At 37.9% G+C, this 26,270-nt stretch overlaps 2 protein-coding genes across 3 annotated transcripts in view; both read left to right on the top strand.

The window, feature by feature from the left end:
* LOC150081945 (protein PET117 homolog, mitochondrial) overlaps window positions 1-7,954 on the top strand; it is a 28,132-nt gene extending 20,178 nt beyond the window's left edge. The window contains exon 2 of the mRNA XM_090379001.1: window positions 7,704-7,954. Coding sequence (XP_090235127.1) covers window positions 7,738-7,935 — 198 coding nt within the window. The 5' untranslated portion in view covers window positions 7,704-7,737 and the 3' untranslated portion in view covers window positions 7,936-7,954. The remainder of the gene's footprint in view (window positions 1-7,703) is intronic.
* A 1,293-nt stretch (window positions 7,955-9,247) lies between these two features.
* LOC150081946 (putative pyruvate dehydrogenase E1 component subunit alpha, mitochondrial) overlaps window positions 9,248-26,270 on the top strand; it is a 253,559-nt gene continuing 236,536 nt past the window's right edge. The window contains exon 1 of one of the 2 annotated variants that reach the window (XM_090378999.1): window positions 9,248-9,307. Coding sequence is in view for 1 of the 2 variants with exons in the window: in XM_090378998.1 (XP_090235124.1) it covers window positions 26,092-26,145 (54 nt within the window). In the remaining variant the exon portion in view is untranslated. Of the gene's footprint in view, window positions 9,308-25,924; window positions 26,146-26,270 lie in introns of those variants that run through there. The other variant, XM_090378998.1, reaches the window with a different exon arrangement.

Below are 26,270 nucleotides of genomic sequence, written 5' to 3' on the forward strand. Positions count from 1 at the left end.
AATGTCTTCTCGCACTCATGGTCTTGCTGCGGTGGTTTGATGTGTTTCGGGGTCAGGTTGGGGCTCTCGGCTTTCGATTCCGTTGCACATCAGATTTAGTTGTATCTCTATGAATTCGTTAATTCATTTTTTTTTTCATCTTATTTTATTCATCACATTTGGGAGAGAATTGACTGGAAGCATTCCACGAAAAAGATTGAGGTAATCTCTTACTTTTTTAATATATTAAAAAATCGTGGAAGTTATTGAGCCCTGTAGCTCTGAAATTTTTTACTTATTCTGAAACCATGTATTCCTAATCTTGCTGCTGTTCTATGTTGCCTGTTTACGCTTTCCCATTTCAATAGTGTTTTTCCTTCTGTTTGGAAATTTGCTTATATCTAGTTAGTTCCTAAAATGGATGACAACTATTATTGTCACATTATTGTCCCATTATTGTACAATTATTGTCCCATTTCTTACCTTTGCTCTTTCTGAAGTAATGAAGAAATCCATTAACTGCCAACTCCTAAACTATCTTGAAACCTGCCATCTGATCAGTAATTACCAGTGAGGATTCTGTCAATGTCGATCAGTTGGTGATATGTGGGCTTTTGTTACTGTTTATGGACAAATTTAGTGGAAAAGTTTTTATCCAAGTTTGTTTTTTTTTCTTTGCTCTTGACATCTAAGGCATTTGATCATATTTCATATAAAGGTCTTCTAAATTGCTCACAGTTTTTTGGTAGTTGGGTATCCAATTTTCTCTCTTGTTGCTCACTGGGTGATAGTAGATGGCTCTCTCTCTTTTCTAACTGCTCCCTAAGGTTCAGTTCTTTCTCCCACTCTTTTCCTCTTATAAATATTAATGACCATCTGCTAACTGGAAATATTATCCACAGTTTTACTGATGATAGCACTTTGCATTCCACCTTCCAGTTCAAGACACCTCGCCCTGCATATGCAGCATCATCTTCTTGAATATCCACCACCAGTTCCTTAAATGCTGATCTCCAGGTAATGCTCCTGTGGGACATAGATAACTTAGTTAATTTCAGTCATTCTAAAGCTCAACCATGTCTTATGTCTTATAATAAAAAGAGTTTGCTGCTCCTATCTTTATCTTTGATTCTTTAGTGGCACCTACTAAATTTCGGGCTGAAATAAAACCAATTTGTCACGATTTTGTGACACTGAAATTACGTTATTTGACGTTATTTCCAGTTAGTTGATTTGATCGACTAACTGGAAATTACAATTTTGCGACACGGAAATGATGTGTTGCAAAATCATGACAGAATAGTGAATTCCAAGGGGACGAGAGAGGTGCCAATGACGTCATTTCCAATTTGATCGACAAACCGGAAATGGCGATTTTGCAACACGGAAATGACGCTGCAAAACCATGTATCAACACGATTTTGTAGATTTGAAGCACTACGCATGCGACGAGGCATGAAGGCTGCTTCAAATCGACACATCTGTTGTTTATCCAGCATTATTTTCTAACATGAATATATGGTTGTGAGTTTGAAGCTTGATGCTTCCCGAAGCCTCACTAGAGGAGACAGATAGTAACTGGTCGATCATTGCAATGGCATCTTCTTTGTTCTCACCCAAAGGATCTTTGTGAGTGCTGTTTAGCCACAGCAAAATGTGCATATGTGAACTACTGCAATGTTGAAAATTTATGTGCTTAAAAAAGTTGACCACGTAGGCTATAACTTTTCGACTGCAATATGTTCATAATTACATCCACAATCTTCTTGAAGTATATCACACAAGTTACAGCATCATCTTTCACTAGCATCGCCATCTGCATGAAGTCCACGTTTGCATCATCCTCACTAATATTGCACTCCTTATTCTGTAACTTGTATAATAGCTGAAGTAAGCACAGCCAACCGATTTCATTGGCAGTCAGTGTCAAGAACATTGTAGGTTTACCGAGCTGTCTAATTATAGTGAATAGATCGTGCTTACATTGAGCCCAGTAGTATTAAGTTACATTAAATTGCCTTGGTTATAGGACATGTAAACATACACAGTAATAATAATAAGCAAGTTAAAAATACTACAAAACATTAATTAGACATTTACCATTAACAGACTTGAACTTTTATTTAAAAACAAAATACATTCTTCGGTTTTTATTTGTTGAAAATAGATTAATAACTTTTTCATTCAAGTTTGGTGCACCGTTGACCAAGCTTTTCTCTATTGAAAGCATTGCTTGAGCCTTTCTAAATTCATAGTGCTCCTTAAAAATGTTTTTATTCTTTTTAATGTCAAATGGCAGCGTTCGGGCTCTGAAGTAGTCATCGGAAGTTCTTTTAACTTTTATGAGTTTTGTGAGTTCACCAAGAACTGCTGCTAGATTATTTTCTGAGATAAATTTCAGCAAGTCAGTTAATTTACAATAATTGTGTAGATCATGTCTGCTATAGAAAACTTGTAGTCTCCCGTACCTCTTCCATGGGCATTTTCATATGAAAAATAACAAAGTTCTCCTTGTTAAACAATTTAGCAGCAACTAATTGCTTTGTAAAAGAATATCTCTCACCTATGTCAACACTTATATAGTCACATACTTCCTTTGCTTCAATCATGAGTGTTTTTGAAGGATTTTCACAGTACATCGAATTCCTGATTCGATGTACTGTGAAAAACACGAATATATAGGAAACTTTAAGAATGGCATTCTTAAAGTTTCCTATATATTTGTGTATTTTAATCGCCTCAGTTTCTTGAGATTGCATTTGATTATAAATAACTTCCATGTCAGGCATCATCTGATGGAAAAGTTCTAACCAGAACTCGTATTTTTCATTACTCAAAATGTGCAAAATTTCAGTTACTTCTGAAATCATCTTATCTGCATTTGCTGTCGCTTGTAGTTCCTCCATGCACCTTTTTAAGGATTCAGAATTTTCATAAATGCTGTTCACTGTGCATATATTGAAGTTCCATCTTGTAGGGAAAGGTTGGGCAACACGGCTGTCCATATGATTTCTGAGAACAGAGAGACACTGTGGTGATCTCGAGAAAAATGTTGGCATTGACACGAAGTTCGAAAAGAATATTCTTGAATCTTGGGTGCTACTTGCTGCATTTCTCATCATCAGATTCAGTTGGTGTGCATAGCAGAGAATAAAATGTGCATTTTTGTACACGTCTTTTACTCCCCCTTTCTTGCCTTTCATCACACTTGCGCCATCAAATGTCTGAGCAACTATTTTTGATTATTTCCTTCAAGGATTATGTCTAACTGATCTAGAATGCACTTCGAAATTCTGTCTGCCGTTTGGTTTTCTGGAGTGAAAAAACCCCAAAAAATGCTCAAAAATGTCCATAAGTTCAGAACAGTTACCATTTGTACACGTTCTGAAACATCTGTTGTGTCATCAGCCATGACAGCTATGAATGAAGCTTCTTTAATTTCTCTTTTTATTTCATCTTGACATATTTGCAGCAAACAGTCAAGAATATCATTATGAATAGTTTTTGAAATGCCTTTAAATGCTGCATTACTTTCTAAACGGTTCTTTAAATTGGAGTCTAATGTACAGGCAAAATTTATTAATCCTTTGAATACTCCTGGATTTTTAGAATCGTCTTTTTCATCATGTCCACATAAAGGAATTTCAAACTGTCCACAAAATTTAATGCAGTGAATTTCAAACTGTCCATAAAATTTAACTTCACAATCACAAAGCCAACTTTTCCTTTGGTACCATTCAGTTTTAAAACTGCGAATATATTTCTTATTACTTATTCCCCGCTGAGAAATTTGAATCTTTGGTGTGGGGCAGCCCTCTTTTTTAATCCCATTTTTTTCTTGCAGAGATAATTGTGAAAAACTAAGTTGCTGAAGTTTATTCACTGTCATGCGATTTACTTCATCGGGAAGCATGGCGGCCATGATCGAATCAAATTTCACAAAATCATGTGTCGTGGAAATAATGTTTTACTTACACATCACCTCATAATATAACTTCAGCTTACCAAGTTAAAGCTCAATTCGCAATTAAGCTGTAATCATATAATTACACTGTTGAGTATGATTTAACACTGATATGATTTAGTAACTTAATGGGAATCAGGCAAATAACAAAAAGACACTGACATTACGTTGTGGCTACACACCCATCATGGTCAATGATGAAATCTGCACTGCGTGCTTTACAGTGACTTTGATTCGTTTCATCTATAAAAAATATATATTGTCACGTTGCCAATATGCTTGTTGCCAATGGCAACCAACTACCAGATATTCACTGGAATGCAAAATGTGTCACTGCCTGGCCTACTGTTAATTAAACTTCAAAGTTGGAAACAATTTTGTGTTTTTATTCGTTTATTATTGAAATGATTACTGGGAATAGAGGATGCACATACTATATGCAGGTCCTGTTAATAAAAATATTCATTGTGTTGCATTGTTCTTCACAAAATTTCATATAACTCCATTCACTGTATATCTAGATTTAAATAGCTGGGATTGCCGCAGTGCCTATGGACGAGCCGCCCCTGATCTTTACCTATGTATTTGAAATCCACAGTTAATGAGTCTGTCATTCTCAATCTCATTCATTGCTACGTAAAGGAAATGATATGGATTATCTTTTTCTGAACTGTACGAGATAGGACTGTTCCTCTGCATGCTTGTCAAACATTAAGCTCTGCGATACATTAGTTTCTCCACTTCTAAATTTATCGTCGCTCCACAACAACGTATTCTGTTGGGCGATGGGACTTTCTTCAATTGGAACTGCTTTGCTTATGTTATCTTTAGCCAAATTAATTTCCATGTGTCTGTCATCAAAGAATGACTAAGATATCGTGATTTGATACAATTGATAGAGAGGCGTGTCGACCAAATATTGAAGCCACACTTTTCTTACTTGTTGTTATTGTTATTTGGTTTTTAGGAGCATTAGCAACTAAGGCCATATTGCTCCGTGAATATGCGGTGGTCATTCCCGACCTTTCCGCATCCTCCGTATTTGGTGGTGACGGGCTCGAACCCCGGTCTATCAAGAAGCGTGTGCTACGCACTGCTGCTCCTTCCCACCTGGCTACGGAGGCGCCTGTTTTCTTACTAATCCGTTTCAAATAACGGGACTCATGTATTTTCTTGCGTTTTTATATGCACGTCAATCTCCCTTGGCAAGCGATGGACCATCGTGTTGACTGAAACAAGCACATTGATCACTTGGCGCAGAGTGGCATGTCTCTTATTTGCATGAATGGTAAGCAAGGAGAAATAACCCGTCTGTCACTATTATTATTATTTTATTATTTTTTTTTTATTTATTTATTATTATTTTTATTTATTTATTTATTTATTTATTATTATTATTATTTTATTTATTATTTTTTTTATTTATTTATTATTATTTTTTTTAATTAATTTATTTATTTATTATTATTATTATTATTATTTTATTTATTTATTTTTTTTAAGGTCCTAGCCACTGAAATCTCAGGAAATTAGGTGGCAGGACCTGCCAGAGTAAATAACTATAATAGTGGTGTACCTGGTCTGCCTCCACGAGGCAGAGTGTAGACAACGTTGGGTCCCATTAAGGGCCCAGCGGCTAAATGACCATGTATAGTGTCATGTACTGCTTCGGTACATGACACTATACATGTACAAAATCCATACACTTTTAAACCTCTGGCATTGACAGTGTTCTGTTTCACACCCACAATGTATAGTACGCAGAGATGGGGGAAACCCCTGGTGCCGTTTGACACTAAACACACTCTACACTCTAAATCCAACTTTGGTAAATTCGATGAAATTTCTGGGTAGACAAAGCTGTTCAACTTGAATAGCACTGGAATGGTGTTCTTAAGTGATCCTCTGTGGCTATTACACACAAGGATCCTGTCAACGTCAACATCAGGAAATGCAGTGCATATCAATGGTGCATCTTTAGCAGCTGCTTTGTTTTTGTCGTTTTCGAACCATACATGATCGCAAATGTAGCATGCAGAACTGAAATCATTTTTCATAAATCTCCTTTCAAACTCTTGATGCACGTTCTTATGTAAATAGTATTCGGTAAGGTAAGGTAAAGGAGCTTGATCATTTAAACTCATCTGCTCTGCAATTGAAGAAATGTTCCATTGTACATAATTAATACTCACTTCAGGTATATCACTGTTAGATGGAGTGGCATTGCAGGTTGAAGGCACTGCTAAATCCAACGCTTGATTTTCTGTTTGTCTTTTACGCAATCTCAATAGTCTTTGTTGTTCTCGCACACTCATTACTACCTCCATCTTTATTTTATTAGGTTCGCTTGCTTGATACTCTTGACAATGCTCTGCTTTTGACTTCGGCATCATTAAATACAAAGGCTATAGCAGTGTGGCATTCAGTCCCTTTCGCTACTCAGAAAATTATTGATGTCAAAGCATCTATAGTGGCACTTAACAGTGGAATATAACGAAAATGCGATTGCAACAATACAAATACTTATATTGTTGCAATCATACTATTGAACAAATGGCTACAATCAAATGGGTAATTAGACTAATGACTTGAATTTCGCTAACCTCTTTCAAACTTTGATTCGATACAGTAAGTAGTGGGCATGTGCATAAAACATTACATCCTTCATACTAAATATTTTGGACTGAAGAGTGACGCTAATGTCACTAACGTAGATTCAGTAGACTAAGTAATGGGTGTGAGCATAAAACTTTACATCATTCATGACTTTGATTCTAGCTTTGTTCGATTTTTAAAATGGTTCTGATTTTCATCAAGATGTTTTTACATAAAACATCTTTTGTGCATACAGGGTGCACATCAGTTTTTTCTTTTTTACTTTCAGCATTTCTTTTCATCTAAACTATGCAATCTGTGCAAATCTCGTATCCACCAGGTGCAATGTCTGCATACCTGGGCTGGGTGGTGATTGCCAGTGGGAAAACCACACAATCATGCACACATTCAAAGACATTTATAGATTGTTTTTGACTTGATGCCAGCTATGTTGAGAGGGGCACAGAGTGCAAACTGCACTTGTTCATCTGAGCATTATTTGATGCAGGGCTTACACAGGGATGCATGATGTCGTTAAAGTACATCAGTAGGATGTTTTAAAGATTTTTAAAAATATACATTTTCAATATAAAAACTTATTGTTTATAACAGATTGAAAGTAAAGGATGGCTTCAAAAAAAGTGAACAATTAAAAATATATTTAAAATTTTAAAAAGGTAGCTATTTTGGGGAAAACACTTCCACGTAAATCCAGTAAAGTGCGCAAATGTCACTCATTTGGTTGAGTAAATTAAGTAAGTTAAGTGAATGTCATAAAGCATTCAAATTTTCTTTGGTTTCCCTTCAGATTTTTTTCCCTTCCCCAAGGTAATTTTCTGTCACAGTTTCTCTATAAAAAATTTAAATTATCTCTGCGATATCTTATTTTTGTAACACATTATATCCACAAGAAATTGTGCTACAAAATTTGCAGTTATTTCAATTATACCTGATAATTAATAGTGTAATTTCATTGATTGCCAGGGGTTTAAAACAAATCTTGTTTTAGAATCCTAGAAGTCCATAATTTTGTGCTGAAGATGCAGAGCAAAACTTAACTTGTCCTGTGCAGTTTATGCATGTGGCTTAATAGAATAAACAAAGTTTATAGAATTTCAGTAGTATTCTAATACTGGCTCTGTTAACTTGCATTGTTTTCTTGCAGATGGAATGTTAACTGTCATCAAAATAAATTAATCATGTCTGCAATTTCAAAAGTAGTCTTTGGATCATCTGTTGGTGTGACCATAAGTATTATTGGATATGTGCTCTGTAATCAATATAGTGAACGTGAAAAATTGCATGAAGGAGTTATTCAAGACTATGAAAGACAACAGATGAAATCTTCAAATATACTTAACTCTGCAAGGCAGACTGAGTCTGAAGTAAAGACTTAAAGACACATATGAATGCATATCAATGAATGCCTATCTTTTTTTTTTTTTTTTGTCATTTAGAATTCATTGTTTCAATTGTTTAATATTAGTTTCTTTGTCAGAAATGTACCTGACAGCATTTACAAAACCCACGTTTTTATGGTTTCTTGAAAAGGTTACTTTTCTTCCAAAATGTAGGCATTTGTTTTATGTCTTTCAAATAAGGACTTGAATCATTGTAGACTCAGAACTACCCTTAGGAAGATATGGCTCTGCTTGTATTTAATGATAGTATAGTGGGTTCACTACTTGTATGCTTCTGTAGGTTTGTTAAAATGTTTTAGGTCATTTCTCCTAATTAAAAATAAAATACTGGAAATATCTAGTTTGTGGGGATCGAGTTGTTTTTTGTGAAATATTTTGGATATCAGACAGACACTGCTGAATAAAAATTCTTCTAGTTCACACATAGATTTAGAAAGTGTTATTTATTTTACTCGAGAATGTTCTTTGTGATGTAATACCATACAAATTGTTCATTATCTTTTTTTGTTTTTTTGTGTGTGTATGGTCCAGAGGTGGATTTACTGTGAAACTCATGAAACTTAAGCTTCAGGGTCCCACACTTGCATGGGTCCCTTCCAAAGCCCTAGGAGGGACCCTAGTAAAGTGTTCACATGATCATATGTTTTATAAAATTTGCAAAAGTAAGATACTTTAACCACAATTGGTTAAGACCGCTGTCTCTTTCTGCTCCAATTGCCATTTGATATGAAATACTGACATCAACAAAGATAACATAAAACTCAAAAAAGCCACTACAATGAGGGACTTCGACGACAAACTGGTTAATGACTGTTGTCAATTCAAAGAGTGTTTAAGATTAATCACTGCATGTGAAAACTTGAAACGCCCGGAAATCTTACAGTTTATATATGAAAGAAACTTGATAGAGATTTTTCCAAATTTGACAAAAATCCTAAAATTTTACATGACATTACCAATAACAAGTTGTGAAGCTCAAAGAAACTTTTCTAAATCATCAATAATAAAAAACAAATTTCGATTAACCATGCTAGAGGAAAGACTGAATTATCTTTCTATTCTCTCATTAGAAAATAATATTAAAAAATTGTTGTCATGTGAAGAGGCAATCAAAGAGTATGCAGCCAAAAAATGTGGGGAAAAAATATAGAGGCATGTCAGGCAGTTAATTAATAAAAATATTATGTTATTTTTCTGGATTTCATGATGTTTGCAGTATTTGTCAGCTTTTTTAAATTTGTAATTTGTTGTGATTTCTTTTCTCATTCTAAATAAATGCAGTAGAGCATCAATAATCCGAACTAATTGGGACCGAGGGTCAGGGCTGCCACGACCCTATGTGCCACCAGTAAGTGTAATAAAATTTTCTGCCCCAAAATATTTGGATTAAAAAATAAAATAAGGCTTTAATAATATAGCATTCATTTATTGAAAAAGAAAAGAATTACAAAATATCTCACATATAATATAATGAAACAACAAGCAAAAATAACAAAATCATTCTGAAATCCTGGAAATAAACTTTAAATTCTAAATCACAGTAATCGTATTCTATCACAATAATAAAATAAAAGGAAAATTATAATATTAAAAAAATTATACAAATTTATGTTTCCTTGCTTTAAGAAATGTGAATTTATTTCATTTATCTTTATTTTTTGCAAAATGTCATTTTCTATTGAAATTATTGCCAAATTAGAAAGTCGTTGAGATATTGTAAATAATCAAAAGATTAATTTTTAAAAACTCCGCTCACTTGAGGCAGCTGAAACTGGTAAAGTTAGAAAAGTTCTTAGTGCAACTGCTACATTTGGAAAATTATCTGTAAAATCGTTTTTAAAAATATATTGTAACAATTCAAATGGAGTAATATTATCTTTAAGAGTAGCGAAGAAGAATTTATTCATACAGCTTAAGGGTAGTGAAGAAGAATTTAAGATGCATTAAATATGAATTATTTGTTTCGTTCACTGTGTTTGGTTTTTGGTCTAACCTGCTGTTTGCTCACTCTCATAACCCAGAATCTGAAAATTACCGAAGTCAGAGGCCCAGTTACAATCAGAACTTGTGAAGCTAATAATTATAGAACAATTTTATCAAGTAGGGAATTTGTTTACGGCACTGAGTGCACCTTCGCAAGGTTCTTTGTGTGTGTGCCATATTTGGGAAAACCACATCTATATGTTAAATGTTTGCATTTTAACATAAATGTTAAATGCAAACATGAACTGTCCTGTAATATATATATATATATATATATATATATATACAGGATGATTCACTACCAGTGCGACAAACTTGCAGGAGGTATAGGGGCACAAAGACGAATCGGAATCACATAGCATTGCAGGGTCCGAAATGCCTTCGTCATGCGGTAGAGGACGTTGAACAGGAGGTCGCATGAACAGTGATCCCGCTGGAAGTCAGCATTTGTGAACCGGTTCCTGAGGCAATAGGATGGACGAGTATTCAAACATTGAACTGGCCAACATGCACCTCGTGTATGGAGCTGCGGAATGTAACGGGCGCGCCGCTCTGCGCTTGTACCAGGAACGTTTCCCGCACAGGCGTGCTCCTCATCATACGATTTTCGCACATGTGCACAGGTTACATGAGACTGGTTGTTTCACGAGAGGTACCATGAATCGAGAGCGAACGATGCCGGCCCAAACGAGGATGCCAGACAATGAGGAGAATGTCCTATGTCTTGTAGAAGGCAATCCGAGTACGAGTACTCGAGCGATAGGCTAATGATTGGGTATTTCCAATCCACTGTATGGAGGATACTGTCAAACCAAATGAGTTCATACTATCTGCAACGCGCCCAATAATTGGAGCCTGCGGATTATCCGCTCTGGAGGACTTTTGCTACTTGGTTTCTTCAACAGAGTGCGGCAGACAGCACATTTGCTGCGTCCGTATTGTTCACGGATAAGGCAAGTTTCACAAGAGAGGGAACCTTCAATCAACATAGCGCCCATTTGTGGGCTTTGGAGAACCCCCATGGTACGCGAACACGTGCAACTCAACGGCGTTTCTCTGTCAGTGTTTGGGCCGGCATTGTTGGAGACCACCTCATTGGACCGTACCTTCTGCCCCCTCGTCTGGACGGTAGAGCATACTTGATCTTGCTACAGCAAGTCCTGCCCGAACTTATTGAAGAAGCACATGTTCCTCAGTCGTTGCGCTGCTCAATGTGGTTCCAATATGATGGGCGCTCCCCCACATTACACCAATAACGTCCACCAACACCTAAACGTTACATTTGGACAGCATTGGATAGGTCGTGGTGGTCTGGTTCATTGGCCTGCTAGATCGCCGGACCTATCATGCCTGGACTTCTTCTGCTGGGGTCTCTGGCAGGCGCCCTTCAGTGACAGTGCGAAACATTCGTTCCACACGAGCCTGTGGTCGAATCTCGGAGGTGTGACGTTGCGCTGCTCAATGTGGTTCCAGCATGATGGGGGCTCCCTCACATTACACCAATGACGTCCACCAACACCTAAACGTTACATTTGGACAACATTGGATAGGTCGTGGTGGTCTGGTTCATTGGCCTGCTAGATCGCCGGACCTATCATGCCTGGACTTCTTCTGCTGGGGTCAAATGAAGACATTTGTGTACGAGACCCCCCCGTTGATTCAGTTGAAGACCTCGTCACTCGCATCTCTGTAGCTCCCGGGGAATTCGAGACACGCCAGGAATCTTCCAGAACGTTAGGGATTCCATGTGGCGGCGCTGTGAAGCCTGTGTGACTGCTTCTGGTCGAACTTTCGAACACCTGTAGCATGGCTTTTTGCCAGTGTAAAACTTGTCATTAAAATGATTTCTATTACACTAACGAGTTGCTGTTTCTGTTCTTTTTCTTTGCTCACGCGACCTCCCGCATGACGAAGGCATTTTGGACCCTGCAATGCTATGTGATTCCAATTCGTCTTTGTGGCCCCTACACCTGCAAGTTTGTCGCACTGGTAGTGAATCACCCTGTATATATATAAAAAAAAAGCATATTGATTTGTCATAAAACTAAAAGCAAGACTTATAGGCCCAGTACAAGCAACAAAAACAAATAGATTAATAATAATAAAGCACTGTGTCACAGTCTTCAATACAATCCTTGATTTCATAAACTGTAAAGATGCTATGATATGCTGTTACTGAGAGATAAACTTTGCTTCCTTTGCAGATACAAAAATCAGTATCTTTCTTACAACTCCAGCATCAAAATTCAGATAATTTTCATACTGGAGTTGTAAGAAAGATACAGATAAAGTCTCTGAAACATGCTTAAGACTTTCTTGTGGTCAGTTCACTAGACTAAAACAAGTGGGAGCTGTCATCCGCAACAATATCAGAACCTTTTTCTAAACTATGATGCCAATTCTGAACAATTTTTTTTTTAATAAAAAGAAACAGGTATTTTTCATATTTACAGGAATCTTCAGGTCTGGCTTTCATAGACATTCTGAAGATTACTTTGGAATGTCTCTGAAAACCAGAAAAAAACACTTCAGTGGTTTTTGGAGTTCACCAGACAATAGAATTCCATCCAATTGAAATGAAATTGTATCTTACTTGTGGATTTGTCATGTTTTATGTAGTTCAGAATAGTCAGTTAATATTGCTTTGATACAACTGATCTCTAATACAAAAATCATGACACAATTTTTTCCTCTAGCTTTCACAGCACATGTTTAACATTTCACAGCACATATTTAACATTTCTCAGTTACATGTGTTTAACATATTTCAATTTTTTTTTAAGGGATTTTGATGCTGGACTAGACCAGTAAGCCAAGTTCACATTTTTCACTTTTTGTTTTAACATAATTTTCAAGAAAGACTGAATAAGCACTTTTTTGCATATTATCTTTGTGCTTGTGGTTCCCAATCCACTCAAGGTCAATAAAACATGTTTTTTTACAAAATTTTCCTCATGAAATACCAAATCAACTTCAGAAAAGAAGATATTTGATACACATATCATTGTATTCAATAATTCCTTTGATGGCCATTTCAATCCATACTCCTCACATTAAAATCTTTATGTTTCACAATTGTTGCTCTTTAAAATATTTCTGACTAGGTAACCTGAGACATATGCCAGTACATTTTCATCAGAAATATCCATATCCTCACTGTACCTGGTTGATTCTGACTCTTTCACTTTGTCAGTGAGACTTACTGGCTCATTAGCATCCTGGTAAACCAATTCAAGCAAAGTATCAGTATGGTTTAAGAGACCAAGAAGAACAGCAGCATCATCATTTTCACAATTAGATAATGCACTTGGTTTATTCATTGCATGCACAGTTTGTCTTTTTCCTGCATAGTTGTTATTTGCTTCCTTAAACAATTCAGCAAAACAGGGCAGAAACCTGCTTATTAGCAATGTTCAACATTAAATGCTTCAGAGTTTTTCTGCTTTGTAAATTGAGCTTCCTTCTCAATAACTTATAAGTACTTGGGCTTTGATGGTAAACATTAAAAGCAAAAGCCTTGGGCATGACTGAAAAACATGGACTGAACACCTCACAATCAATTGAAGGAGACTCTCGGTATTCCCTTTCAGTGCTTGTAAAACACCAATCATAAAGATGAGCTCCACACAGTCTAGCATTATTATATAATAATGATGCATAATTATCTTGATGTCGAATACTATCATACTTACCAACTTCTTTCAGCCAATCAGAAACCCAGAAAAAAAAAGTCAAAACCACAGATGATAATTAAAAAAAAAAAAGAATATGAGCAGGAATGGCATATGCAGTATATAGAACTGCACATTTTATAAGGGAAGAGTAAACTCCCAAACACAATTATGTCTTTACATCTATAAATTCAAATTATTTAATTATTCAATAAACTATTACTTTGATTAATATCAATACACTATTCATATTAATGTAGCAGAGTGGTCAGAAGTGGGAGTGCAGTGGTACACACTGTTTGAATAGACTGCAGTTCAACTCAAACTGCTAAATATGGTTGATCTGCTAACCAGTGCATAGCAGATTATGGTCCATTTCCCTCAATATGAATTGTCTGAGGAGGTTCCATCCTGCTGTGGATTGATAATGGTTGCTGCTTACCTCTTATTCATATTAATTAATATAATAAGTTTGGAATTAGTTAATAAGTAGCTATTTGGAAGTGGTTTTTTTTTTTTTTTTTTTCATTTCATTAAATATTTCTCGGTTCTGTGATAAATTACCTTAAATTTTCTTTCTGAAATCAGTATAATCGCACTCCAGATTGGAATTGAAATAAGTTTGGAATTAGTTAATAAGTAGCTATTCGGTAGTGTTTTTTTTTTTTTTTTTTTGCATTTTATTAAATATTTCCCGGTTCTATGATAAATTACCTTAAATATTCTTTCGGAAATCAGTATAATCGCACTTCAGATTTATTACATGAATTTATTACATTACATCTCTTCATAATGTCAGCAGACAAATACAAAAAAAAGATATTAATAATGAACAAAAAATAATTATAATGATAGTAACCAAAATGCAATGAAAAATGAAATTGCTATGTTAATAATAATACACAAATAATTATAATAATAGTGCCAATAATAATTAAAATAATAGTATCCAAAATGCAAAGGAAAATGAACTCGCTATGTTCAACGAATTAAGATGGCACCTCCATAGCCAGGTGGGAAGGAGCCAGCAGTGTGTAGTACACGATTCTTGATTAGACCGGGGTTCGAGCCCGTCAACACCAAATACAGAGGATGCGGAAAGGTCAGGGAATGACCACCGCATATTCCCGGAGCAATATGGCCTTAGTTGCTAATGCTACAAAAAACAAACAGCTCAACGAATTAATCTTTTTAAACCAGTACCAATTTTATTAGCAATGGGCATGCGCGTTAGCACTCTGTGGATTTTGATGGCCTCGTTAGTTTATAGGTCCGAAATTGGTGGAGCTGGGAGTAATTCAACGAATTGACACTCTGTATCTTACTACTTTGTGATATGAACCAACTGATGACAGAACTGCAAAACTCCAACGTTAGGACTCTTGGTTCTCATTGTTAGTTTCATAATCGTTAATTTTTATCTATGACGATCCAAGAGGAAAAAATATAAAAAAAATTTTCCTTCGGGGAATTTTTTTATATTTTTTAATTTCCAATTTTAATTTTGTCATATTTTAACCATACGGATTAGGAGGTAAATTTCGTGATATTTATAAGCAATGCTAAAAAATTGAAATCGTATAGAGAATTGAAGCTATAAGCATATGCTAATAAATAAGTTGCACATGATAACACAAAAAATACCCTGAGAAAAAAATTAAAATACAGTACTGTCACACCTCGTATAACAAGTGTTTACACTACATGAATTCCATCATATATGATTTATAACTAGAGGAATGATGTCATATATAACACGGAAACGAATTCGCTTATGCACGATTTGCCTTTTTATTTACAAGAAATGGCAGTCGAACTCTGGAATCACCCGAACTGAATGAAGCGAAGTTTCTGAAAATGTATTAGTTTTTCGTATGATTCAAGATTTCAGTGAAGGGGAAACACATTTCACCATAATAACATAAAAATCCAAAATTCCAGCTTTGGTATTATCGTAAATGCAATTAGATCGAGTTTACTACCCGTTTATTACAGATTCCACTAGCAGGAACGCAACTGGAAATTGTTTTATTGTTTTATGGTAGTGACCTCCAGAAATGTGTTTTAGAAAAATGTGAGTTAGCGAGAGGTGAAAATAGTGTTTCTGTCTTTACAGCAATGGTGCAACACTGGAGGCCATCCACACAGCCGTGTATTGTGCTGCGGTAGTAGCCACGAGGACTAATGGAAGAGAAGTGAGAGACCAGCAGTAGAAGAACCGAAAACAGAAGGAACCACCAGCTTGGGAAAGAAAAGTTCAGCAAAAGATAGAAGAAGTAAGAGTCAAGGTAGGTCGATTGACCCAGTACCAATGGGGCAGTAGGAGTAAGAAATTAATTGAAAAAGTGAAGAGCATCCTCAAGAGAGAGCGTCCACAGGAAACATGAGACAAAAAACTAGATAATAGGAGAGTATTTGGACACATTGAAGCAGAACTTCCTTGCACTCAGCAAGAGAATAATAGAGGAAAATAAACAACCAAATCTTCAATGAGGACCAAAGAGACTTCTACAGGAATCTCAGAGAAGACGGGAAAGAAGGGAACAGACCACCAAAGAAGAAGAAGAAAAGGATTGAGGAGTTCTGGGGAAACATGTGGAGCAGGGAGTTAAGATATAACAGCCAAGCCACCTGGATAGAACTAGAACTCAAGAAAACCAAGGACATACAAGAAATGAGAGGATGGGAGATATGGGAAGAAGAAGTAAAACACACGATCAAGAATTCTAATAACTGACGATTCCAGGAATAGATAATGTCCACAACTACTGGTACAAGAAGCTCACTTGCATACACAAGCAACTGGCAGAACAATTCACCCAAATGATAAGGCAGAGACAATCCCGAAGTTTCTCGCTCAAGGAATCACATATCTGAAGCCTAAAGACGAAGATACAAGAAACCCAGCGAAATATAAGCCAATCACCTGCCTTCGAACAATGTACAAGATCCTGACCAGCTGCATAACCAGAAAGATATCAGACCACTTGGAGAGCCAGAACATAGACCCACGGATTACGTCAGGAAAATTGGCCAGCCAAAACTACCAGCTGCAGGGTGGTACAGAGAGAGGGAGAGGCCTACAAATACTTGGGGATGATGCAGGCTCAGCAGTTACGGCACAAGGAAATTGCCTGGTCGAAAAATACCATCAGAGACTCAAAACCCTGCTGAAATCAAAGCTGAATGGAGGGAAAATGTTTAAAGCCATAAACACTTATGCAGTGCCACTGCTAACATACTCCTTTGGGGTCATAAATTGGTTAACACCGAGCCTGAGGATATCACGAGAAAGACAAGTACAATGATCTGCCGTGAAGAGACTAACAATTGCCCGGGAAGGAGGAAGGGGGCCTGATAGACCTCATTCAGCAACAGAAGACAGAGTTAGTTAACTCAAAGGATTACTTCTAGAAACACAGCAGCAATGCATCGGGGCTATAAAGAAGATAGACAAGCTATATACCCCACTCAACCTAAGCGAGGAGTTCCCGCCCAACCAGGAGGTTCAAACGAAGCTGGAAAGATGGGCAGAGAAGACACTCCATGGCAGACACTACACTGATCTCCATCAAGATACCATAGATAATATTGTTTCCAATGCATGACTCGCGAGCGGGACGCTCTTCCCCAAGACTGAAGGATTCATGCTTGACATCCAAGACCAGGTAATGAACACCAGGAACTATAGAAAATACATCGCCAAGGAAGCTGGAGTGTCCCATGACATGTCGACGTTACCACCTGGTCTCAGAAACGACCCAACACATCACCGTGGGGTGCAAGGTGATCACCCAGACTGAGTACGTTCAGAGACACGACCAGGTAGCCATGATAATAGATCAGAAGCTAGCAAGGAAATACCAGTTGATTGAAGAAAGAGTACCGTACTACAAGTACGAAACCCAGGCAGTATTAGAGACCACAACCCACAAGCTGTACTGGGATCGTACCATAAAAACGGATAGGAAAATCCCGCATAACAGACTGGACATAACCCTCGTGGACAAGAAGGAAAAGGCTACTTATCTGATTGACATAGCGGTACCCAACACTGGAAACCTGTAGAAAACCCATGGGGAAAAAATTAGAAAGTACATGAACCTAAGACACGAGATCAAAGAGATGTGGCACGTGCAACAAGTATCAACCATTCCTATCATCGTGTCAACCACAGGTATGGTGCCAAAGCCCTTATATAACAGCCTAGCAGCAATAGATCTCCCAGCGAACACCTACAAGGAACTCCAGAAAGTCGCAATTCTGAACACCTGTAGGATAGTCAGACAGTTCCTCAACCAACAGTAACACCAGACATGACAATAACCACCCTGTGTACTTCGTAGCAATACCCATAACGAGGTGGAACCCCGAATCAGGAGGAAATAATATAAAGAGCAATAATAATAATGATTCACCGAATCTTCGATGAGGATCAAAGAGCCTTCTACAGGAAACTGGGTGAAGATAAGAAAGCAGGAAACGGACCAACCGAGAAGAAGACGATTGATGAGTTCTGGGGAAACAGCTGAAACAGTGAAGTAAGACATACAAGTAAGAAGTAAGACAGCAGAGCACCCTGGATAGAAGTAGAACAGAACAAAACCAAGGACATACAAGAGATGAGAGAATGGGAGATTCAGGAAGAAGGAGTAAAACAAACGATCAGGAACACCCACAACTGGCGAATCCTAGGAATTGATAAAATCCACAACTACTGGTACAAGAAGCTCACCTGTACACACAAGCACCTAGCAGAGCAGTTCGCTCGAATGACAAGGCGCCCGGAGACAATCCTGAAGTTTCTCACTGAAGGAGTCACATATCTGAAGGTTAAAGACGAAGGTACAAGAAACCGGCGAAATACAGGTCTATCACTGCCTCCCAACGATAAAGAAGATCCTGACAAGCTGCATAACCAAGAAGAAATCAGACCACTTAGAGAATCAGGACATAATGGCCGAAGAGCAGAAAGGATGCAAGCGGAGGAGAAAAGGATGCAAGGAGCAATTAACCATAGATGCCGCAGTTATGGAGCAAGCATACAAGAAGCACTGCAACCTATACACGGTCTACATCGATTACCGCAAGGCCTTCGACTCCGTACCTCATAGCTGCCTAATAGAGACCTTGAAGATCTACAAAGTCAATCCGATAGTGACAAACTTCCTAGGAGCAAAAATGGGGAAATGCAGTACCACCATTAAGGTCCAGAACATAACGACCAGACCAATCCGAATTAGAAGAATCTTTCAGGGAGACGCTCTGAGCCCACTGTGTTTTTGTCTAGCACCTAGACAAAATTAGCCAACCATGCTTAATGGCAGCAAGTATGAATATAATTTCAAAGAAGGAAGAAAGAACTTGTACACCCTCACCCACCTGATGTACATGGATGACATAAAGCTCTATGCGGCAACAGAGAAGCAACTCCAGCAACTACTCCGGATCACCGAAGAATTCAGCAAGAACATCAGAATGGAATTTGGTCAAGACAAATGCAAGACCCACACACTGCCACAGAGAAAATTAGTTGGCCAAAACTACCAGCTGCTCACTGGTAAAGAGATCGAGGTTATGGCAGAAGGAGAGAACTACAAATACCTAGGGATGATGCAGGCTCAGCAATTAGAGCACAAGGAAATCAAGAAGTGCCTGACCGAGAAATATCATCAGACACTCAGAAGCCTGCTGAAAGCAAAATTGAATGGAGGGAACAGAGTTAAAGTCATAAACACATATGCAGCTCCAGTAGTAATACACCTTCGGGGTCATAAATTGGACTAATGTTCGCAGGCTTTCCCGTTATAGTGTGTTCGCCGGATAACCTTTATCACCTAGTGATTAAGACAATCAACTATTACAGTTACTCAGCATTCAAGTGTATAAAATGGTTTCCGGACAAGCTCATCACTAACGTTAGCATTCCAGGAGGCCTGGGCTTCAATCTGATCGACTCGCGATTTAGTTAGGACAAACTCTCTTATCCTCAAGATCTGCCCCTAAGCATTAAGGGCAAACTCGCGATATAGAGAGGCGCTGTGTTCTCCACTCTTTTCCTCCCTTTTCCAGTTGGCAGGGATTCTCTAGAGTGGCCACTTAACAATGGTTCTTTTACAAGTTTGCATGTAATTAAAAAGAATGGTCATGACGTAACATATTAACAAACAACAAAAGGTTTATTAAACATATATGTATACAAATGAGTACAATATAATTGGTACATAAGTTAGATTAATTGGTAGGTAATTGTTAAGTAAACTAACTGGATACAAGCAGTATCTTGCTTTAGCAATATTATAATTTTGTAATATTCTTCATGTGGCTTTTACATTAATTCTCTAGCAAGAACAAAATAATTTGTGTTCGTCATAACATAACACTGTTCAAATACTAGAACAGGGAATTATATTAACTTAATAGTGTAACTAATATTTGACAATTAAATTAATAAGTTGCATTATCAATTAAACTGATTCTAAGAAAATAATACAATTGTCGGGGTATATTTATATATATATGTGAGGAAAGATGTCTTATAAATGCATTAAAACGTATGCATACAGTAGGTTCAACTTTTGGGTAATTTAATATAGTTTGTTATTAAACAATAAGGGTTGACTTACCCGAAAATATTCTGCACCGCGTCGGTGTTGGGGGGAGGAAATCTGTATCAGACATCAATATGGTTCTTTTCTCATCTTTTCCCTAGTAATTATTAATTTACCTCGTCTTCACACAATGACAAAAATCGGCCAAAACTATCACTGCTCTTTTCTTCAGTTATGTCTCGCGCAAAGTTAACTGTGTGTGTCCCCTCTATTTTTCCCCTTCTCAAATATATATATCTCTGCATCCCCTCTCTGAGCTCCCTAAGAATTGTTTTGTTCTCACGAGTCAACTATGGGGGGGGGATTAAATGGATATTGTACCATGCACGGAGTGTCGAAGCTAATATGTTTATAAAGGTCTTGTTACACAAGACATGCTGTGTCTTGTCCTGCTAATTTTCACTCGTATAACAATCTACTCTGTTCTTAGGTGATCGACGCTCTTGTCCGCTCACAGGAGAACGGGTGACGTCACTGTGGTGTTCCGTTACGGCGACTGCACCCCTGGGGTGATTGAAAACGAAAGTAAAAGTTTGTAAGCTCCGTCGAAATGACGCTATTTCTTTGTTGTACAGACCGTGAAAAAAAATATCAGCCACTATGAGGCGAAATTACTTCTTGAAAGCAAGTAAAAGGGCTAAAAAAAATGAAATTATTTGCCTTTTCACACTAACACCAAGCTAGAAGATATCACGGGAAAGACAACGACAATGATGACCAAGAGCCTCCAACACCACCCGAAGTCAACAATGGAGAGACTAACATAGCTCGGAAAGAGGGAGGAAGGGGCCTGATAGACCTGATGAGCAACAGAAAACAACGATAATTATCCTGAACGATTACTTCGAGAAAAAAACACAGCACACCAGGTGATAAGGAAGATAGATAAGTGGTATACCCCACTCAACCTAAACGAGGAACCCCACCCACCCCAGATGGCAGAAGAAACGAAGTTAGAAAGATGTGCAAAGACACTCAATTGCAGACACTACAATAACCGACATCAAGATCATATCGATAACATTGCTTCCAATGCATGGCTCACAAGTGGGACGCTCTTCTCCGAGACTGAAGGATTCATGCTGGCCATCCAAGACCAGGTAATCAACACCAGAAACTATAGAAAATACATCGCAAAGGAACCCGAAAAATCAGATGACATATGTCGACAATGCCACCTGTCCTCAGAAACGATCCTCAGAAACGATCCGCGGGTTGGTAGGGGATCAACCAGAATGAGTACACTAATAGACACAACCAGGTAGCCAGGATCATACATCAGAAGCTAGCGAGGAAATACCAGTTGACCAAAGAAAGTGTACCATACTACAAGTACGAACGCCAGGCAGTACTAGAGACCCGAACCCACAAGCTGTACTGGGACTTGTCTGCGCCGGTAGCACAGTGGTATCGTCACCGTTCTTCCCACACCGGGTGGAAAAGGCCTGGGTTCGAATCCCGTCGATGACGCGAGGAACTTTAATGGGTTTTTTTCACTCCGTGGCTGAGTTAGTTGGTCTCAGGCATAGATAGCAAGGTTTTTCTCCCCAGTAACTGGGGTTTTTTTGTCCAGCAAAACAGGCAAATCAACCATAGAACATACGCAATTTACAGACACAAATACGGGTTAATGTATTTAATTACAGGAAACCCTAAAAAATAATAAATAATAATAAATGTACTGGGACTTCACCATAAAATCGGATAAGACCATCCCGCAGAACAGACGGGACATAACCCTTGTGGACAAGATGGTAAAGGCTATCTACCTGATTGACATAGTGGTGCCCAACACTAGCAATGTCCAGAAAACCCACGAGGGGAAAAATTAGGATGTACACGAACGTGAGACATGAAGTCAAGGCGATGTGACATATGCAAGAAGTATCGACTATCCCGATCATCGTGTCAATCACTGGTATGGTGCCAAAGATTCTACATTGCAGCCTAGCAGCAATAGGTCCCAGAGAACACCTACAAAGAACTGCAGAAAGTCGCAATTTTGAACACCTGTAGGTCAGTCAGAGATTTCCTCTACCAACAGTAACACCAGACATTACAACTACCCTGTGTACTTGGTAGCAGTACCCGTCACGGAGTGGCATCCCCCAATCAGGGAGATATAATATAAGAGCAACAATAATAATAATGATAATAGTAGCTAAAGGTATGGTGCCCAAAACCCTACATAGCAGCCTAGCAGCAATAGGTCTCCCAGCGAACACCTACAAGGAACTCCAGAAAGTAGCAATCCTGAGCACCTGTTGGATAGTCAGAGATTTCCTTGACCAACAGTAACACCAGACATAACAACAGCCAGCCTGTGTACTTGGTAGAATACCCGTCACGAGGTGGAACCCTCAATCAGGGAGAAATAATATAAGAGCAACAATAACAGTAATAATAAAATAATGAAATTCCCCAGGTATAATTATATATATGGGTTTTTAAATAATTAACTACATAATATCGGTGTAGATTCACCATAGTTTACCCATAAATTTCAACTACGTGTGTAGTATGGATCACCGTTTTAATTGCGTCTCATATTGTGGCTGCCTTCAGAACGAGATACCAGGTATTGCACTACTTTGAATAAGTATTAAATTAGCATTAGTAAAGGCACATGATAGAAGAGAGCAAGCTTATATTATCAGCCCAAAAAAAACCCTTCTAATTTCACCCATCCACTTGCTCCAAATATTTCTGACTTGAATCTGTTTAAGCTATCAACTGCTACCACGACAAATGGAAGGTTTTTCCATTAATAAACCACACGCTGGTGAAAAGGCAAACTTCCGCACACCTATCCTACAACTGTCTTTCCTCAATTTGAATTTATGCCTTCTCAGGCGATTATTCTGAGCTAGAGGAAGAATCCCATCAGCATTAATCCTGCTCAAACCATTCAAGACTCAATCAGATCATCTCACAGGTGCTTAGTCTCCTGAGGTGCCTCGTAGCCTGGTGGGCAGGAGCAGCAGTGTGTAGCACCTGCTTCTTAATTAGACCGGGGTTCGAGCCCATGATCACTAAATACTGAGGATGCGGAAAGGTCAGGGAATAACCACCGCATATTCCAGGAGTAATATGGCCTTAGTTGTTAATGCTCCTAGAAACGAATTAACTAACTAACTAGTCTAGTCTCCAGAAACTGTAATTTGCAAAATTTAAGTCTTTCTTCGTAAGACAACCGTTTGTTCCATTCACTAATCTTGTTGCCCTCCTCTGCACTCGCTCCAGTAGCTCTACATCCTTCCTAAATTGAGGTCTCCATTCCTGCATACAGTACTCAAGGTGTGGCCAGACCATTACCTTATACAAGGGGATATCACCTCCTTATCCCTGCTAGAAATATTCCTGTATATCACTGGAAAGACACCATGAGCTACTCTTACAGACCGTCTGCACTGCTCAGAAAACTTCATATCTGCCTGCACAATTACCCATAGGTCCTTTTCATTCTCTACCACTGTCATGGTAATAGCACACATTTGTAGGTTACTCTGAGGTTACTGCTTCCCATATGCAGTACTTTACAGTTGTCAATGTTAAACTTCAGTTTCCACCTCTCAGCTCATGTGCTCAACTTTTCTAACTCCTGTTGCAGCAGCGTATTGTCATTAGTGTCCTAATATCCATGCCAACCCTGGTATCGTCTGCAAACTTGGACATTAAGCCTGAGATACCATCGACAATATCATTAATAAATACAGAAAATAACAGTTGATCCAACACTGATACCTGAGAGACTACACTAATAACATTAATCCACGAAGAGTAGTGTCCATTGATTACCACTCTCTGTCTTCCCCCGCTCAACCATCCCTTTCTCCATAGCAGCAATTTGCCTCCAATGCCACATTGTCCAATTTGTGCAGCAGTCGTTCATGTGCAACAGTATGAAAAGCCTTTCTAAGATCCAAATATATGATATCAAAGTTATTCCCTGCATCCAGTTCTTTTGTGACTGCATCATAGTATCCAATCAAATTGGTCAGGCAAGATTTTCCCTTAACAAAACCATGCTGTGTCCGAGCTATAACTGAAGTATTGTCTAGATGATCCTGCAATGCTTCTTTAACCAGTGCCTCCATTAATTTCCCTGGAACAGAAGTTAAACTAAAACAACAAAATTATTTTTGTTGCCCTTTCATCCTTTATGAATTGGAGTGACATTTGCACAGCTCCAGTCCATGGTACCCCTCTGAGTCGAAGAAAGCTCTCATAATTATGGCTAAGGGTTTTGCTTACTTCCTTCGCTGCCTCCTTTAATATAATTGGAGAGATCCCATCCACCCTAGGTGCCTTTCTTATGTTTATCCTTCAACAATTTCCCCTCCACTTTGTTTTCAGCTATTAAAAAATCATCTAGCTCACTGCCAGAGTTTAATTCACCTCTGGCATACCCCTCCCTGAATAACTCCTCACGTGTGAATGTAGATGCTAAATACTCATTTAGCTTCCTGAGCAGGATCATCTATAGTTGAACCATCGATATCCAGTGGACCAAGCTGAATCATCCCCTTCCTTCAAGAGTTTACACAATTGAAGAACTCTTTGCTGTTTTTCTTTGCATCGTTTGGCAAAGATTTCTCATAATCTGCCTTTGCCTGCCTAATCTCATTTGGTCACTGACCAGCTTATATCTATCATAGGCTTCTATGTCACCCATTAATTTATATGTATCCCATGCATTTTTCTTCTCTGTCACATGTCTCATTAGTTGGCTGACATCCATTTAGGCGACTACTATCCATTTGACATCCATAATTGTATCTCATATTATGGCTGCCTTCACAACGAGATATCAAGTATTGCACTACTTTGAATAAGTAACGCTCCTGTATAGAGAAATCTACTGTTATTTATTCTCAGTGGATACCACCACCCAGACGGCACTGTTTCAAATCTGTTGTCCTATAATCGGTGGGTGGGCAGGTGCCCTAGTAGTGCAACATACCATCACAGTTGCGAAGTGATTCCACAATATGAGAGATGCCAAATGGTGTACAGATATCTGTACATCAACTGTTATGGCATGTACAGTTGATGTACAGATATCTGTACATCAACTGTTATGGCATGTTGCATTACCAGGGTACCTGCCCACCCACCGATGATAGGCCAATAGCTTTGAAACGGTGCCGTTTGGTTGGTGGTATCCACTGAGAATAAATAACAGTGGACTTCTCTACAGGTGCGTTACTTCAAAGTAGTGTAATACCTGGTATCTCGTGAAGGCTGCCACAATATGAGATACAATTAAAACGATGCCTTTCATATTACACATATGTAGTTTAAATTTATGGGTAAACTATGGTGTATCTACACTGATATTATGTAGTTAATATTTTCTTTTAGTACATTTTGTATTCTTTAATCATTGAGTGAACTCTAGTGATTTAGTGAACTCTCGCTGTACTCTATATCTGCATATGCTTTTTAAGTCTGTTGATTTTCTTTCTTCTCGCATTTATTTATGCATATCAACGCATCTTCGGGAATTTTGCACTGAAAAACCTTTAATCGTACTTTATTCTCTAATTTGTAAAGATAAGCCAAGTCTAATTTGTAAAGATAAGCCAAAAAAAAAAAAAAAAATACGGGGAATATTTGAACTAACTTAGGGAAAATTAGTCAAATAAGTCTCATTTTTCCCGTCGCATCCTTGTAACCTTCAGTGATATTAATATGTTGTTTTAGTTTGGATGGTACTTGTTACGTACAATATATATATAGTAATGTATGTATCTGAATTAGTCGATTGCGTATAGGACTGGCAGTGGCCTAGATATTAAAGACCATTTCTGTGATTTGATAAATATCCTCTGGCAAATTTGCAATCAATATTTCACTTTATCAGTATGGTTCTATTAACCTCTCGAATACTGAATTTAAAGGGACCGGCAGCTGTTGCTGTAAGTATATATTATGCCCAATTTAAAGATGAACCAATGGATAGAACCAAGGCTTATTCAGCAGGTGTAAAAAAAAAAAAAAAAAAAAGGCACGTCACCTGGTTTCATGAAATGTCTATCCACTC

Source organism: Mastigoproctus giganteus, chromosome 8, assembly GCF_048544385.1.
Source record: "Mastigoproctus giganteus isolate SK-2022 chromosome 8, ASM4854438v1, whole genome shotgun sequence".
NCBI lineage: Eukaryota > Metazoa > Arthropoda > Arachnida > Uropygi > Thelyphonidae > Mastigoproctus > Mastigoproctus giganteus.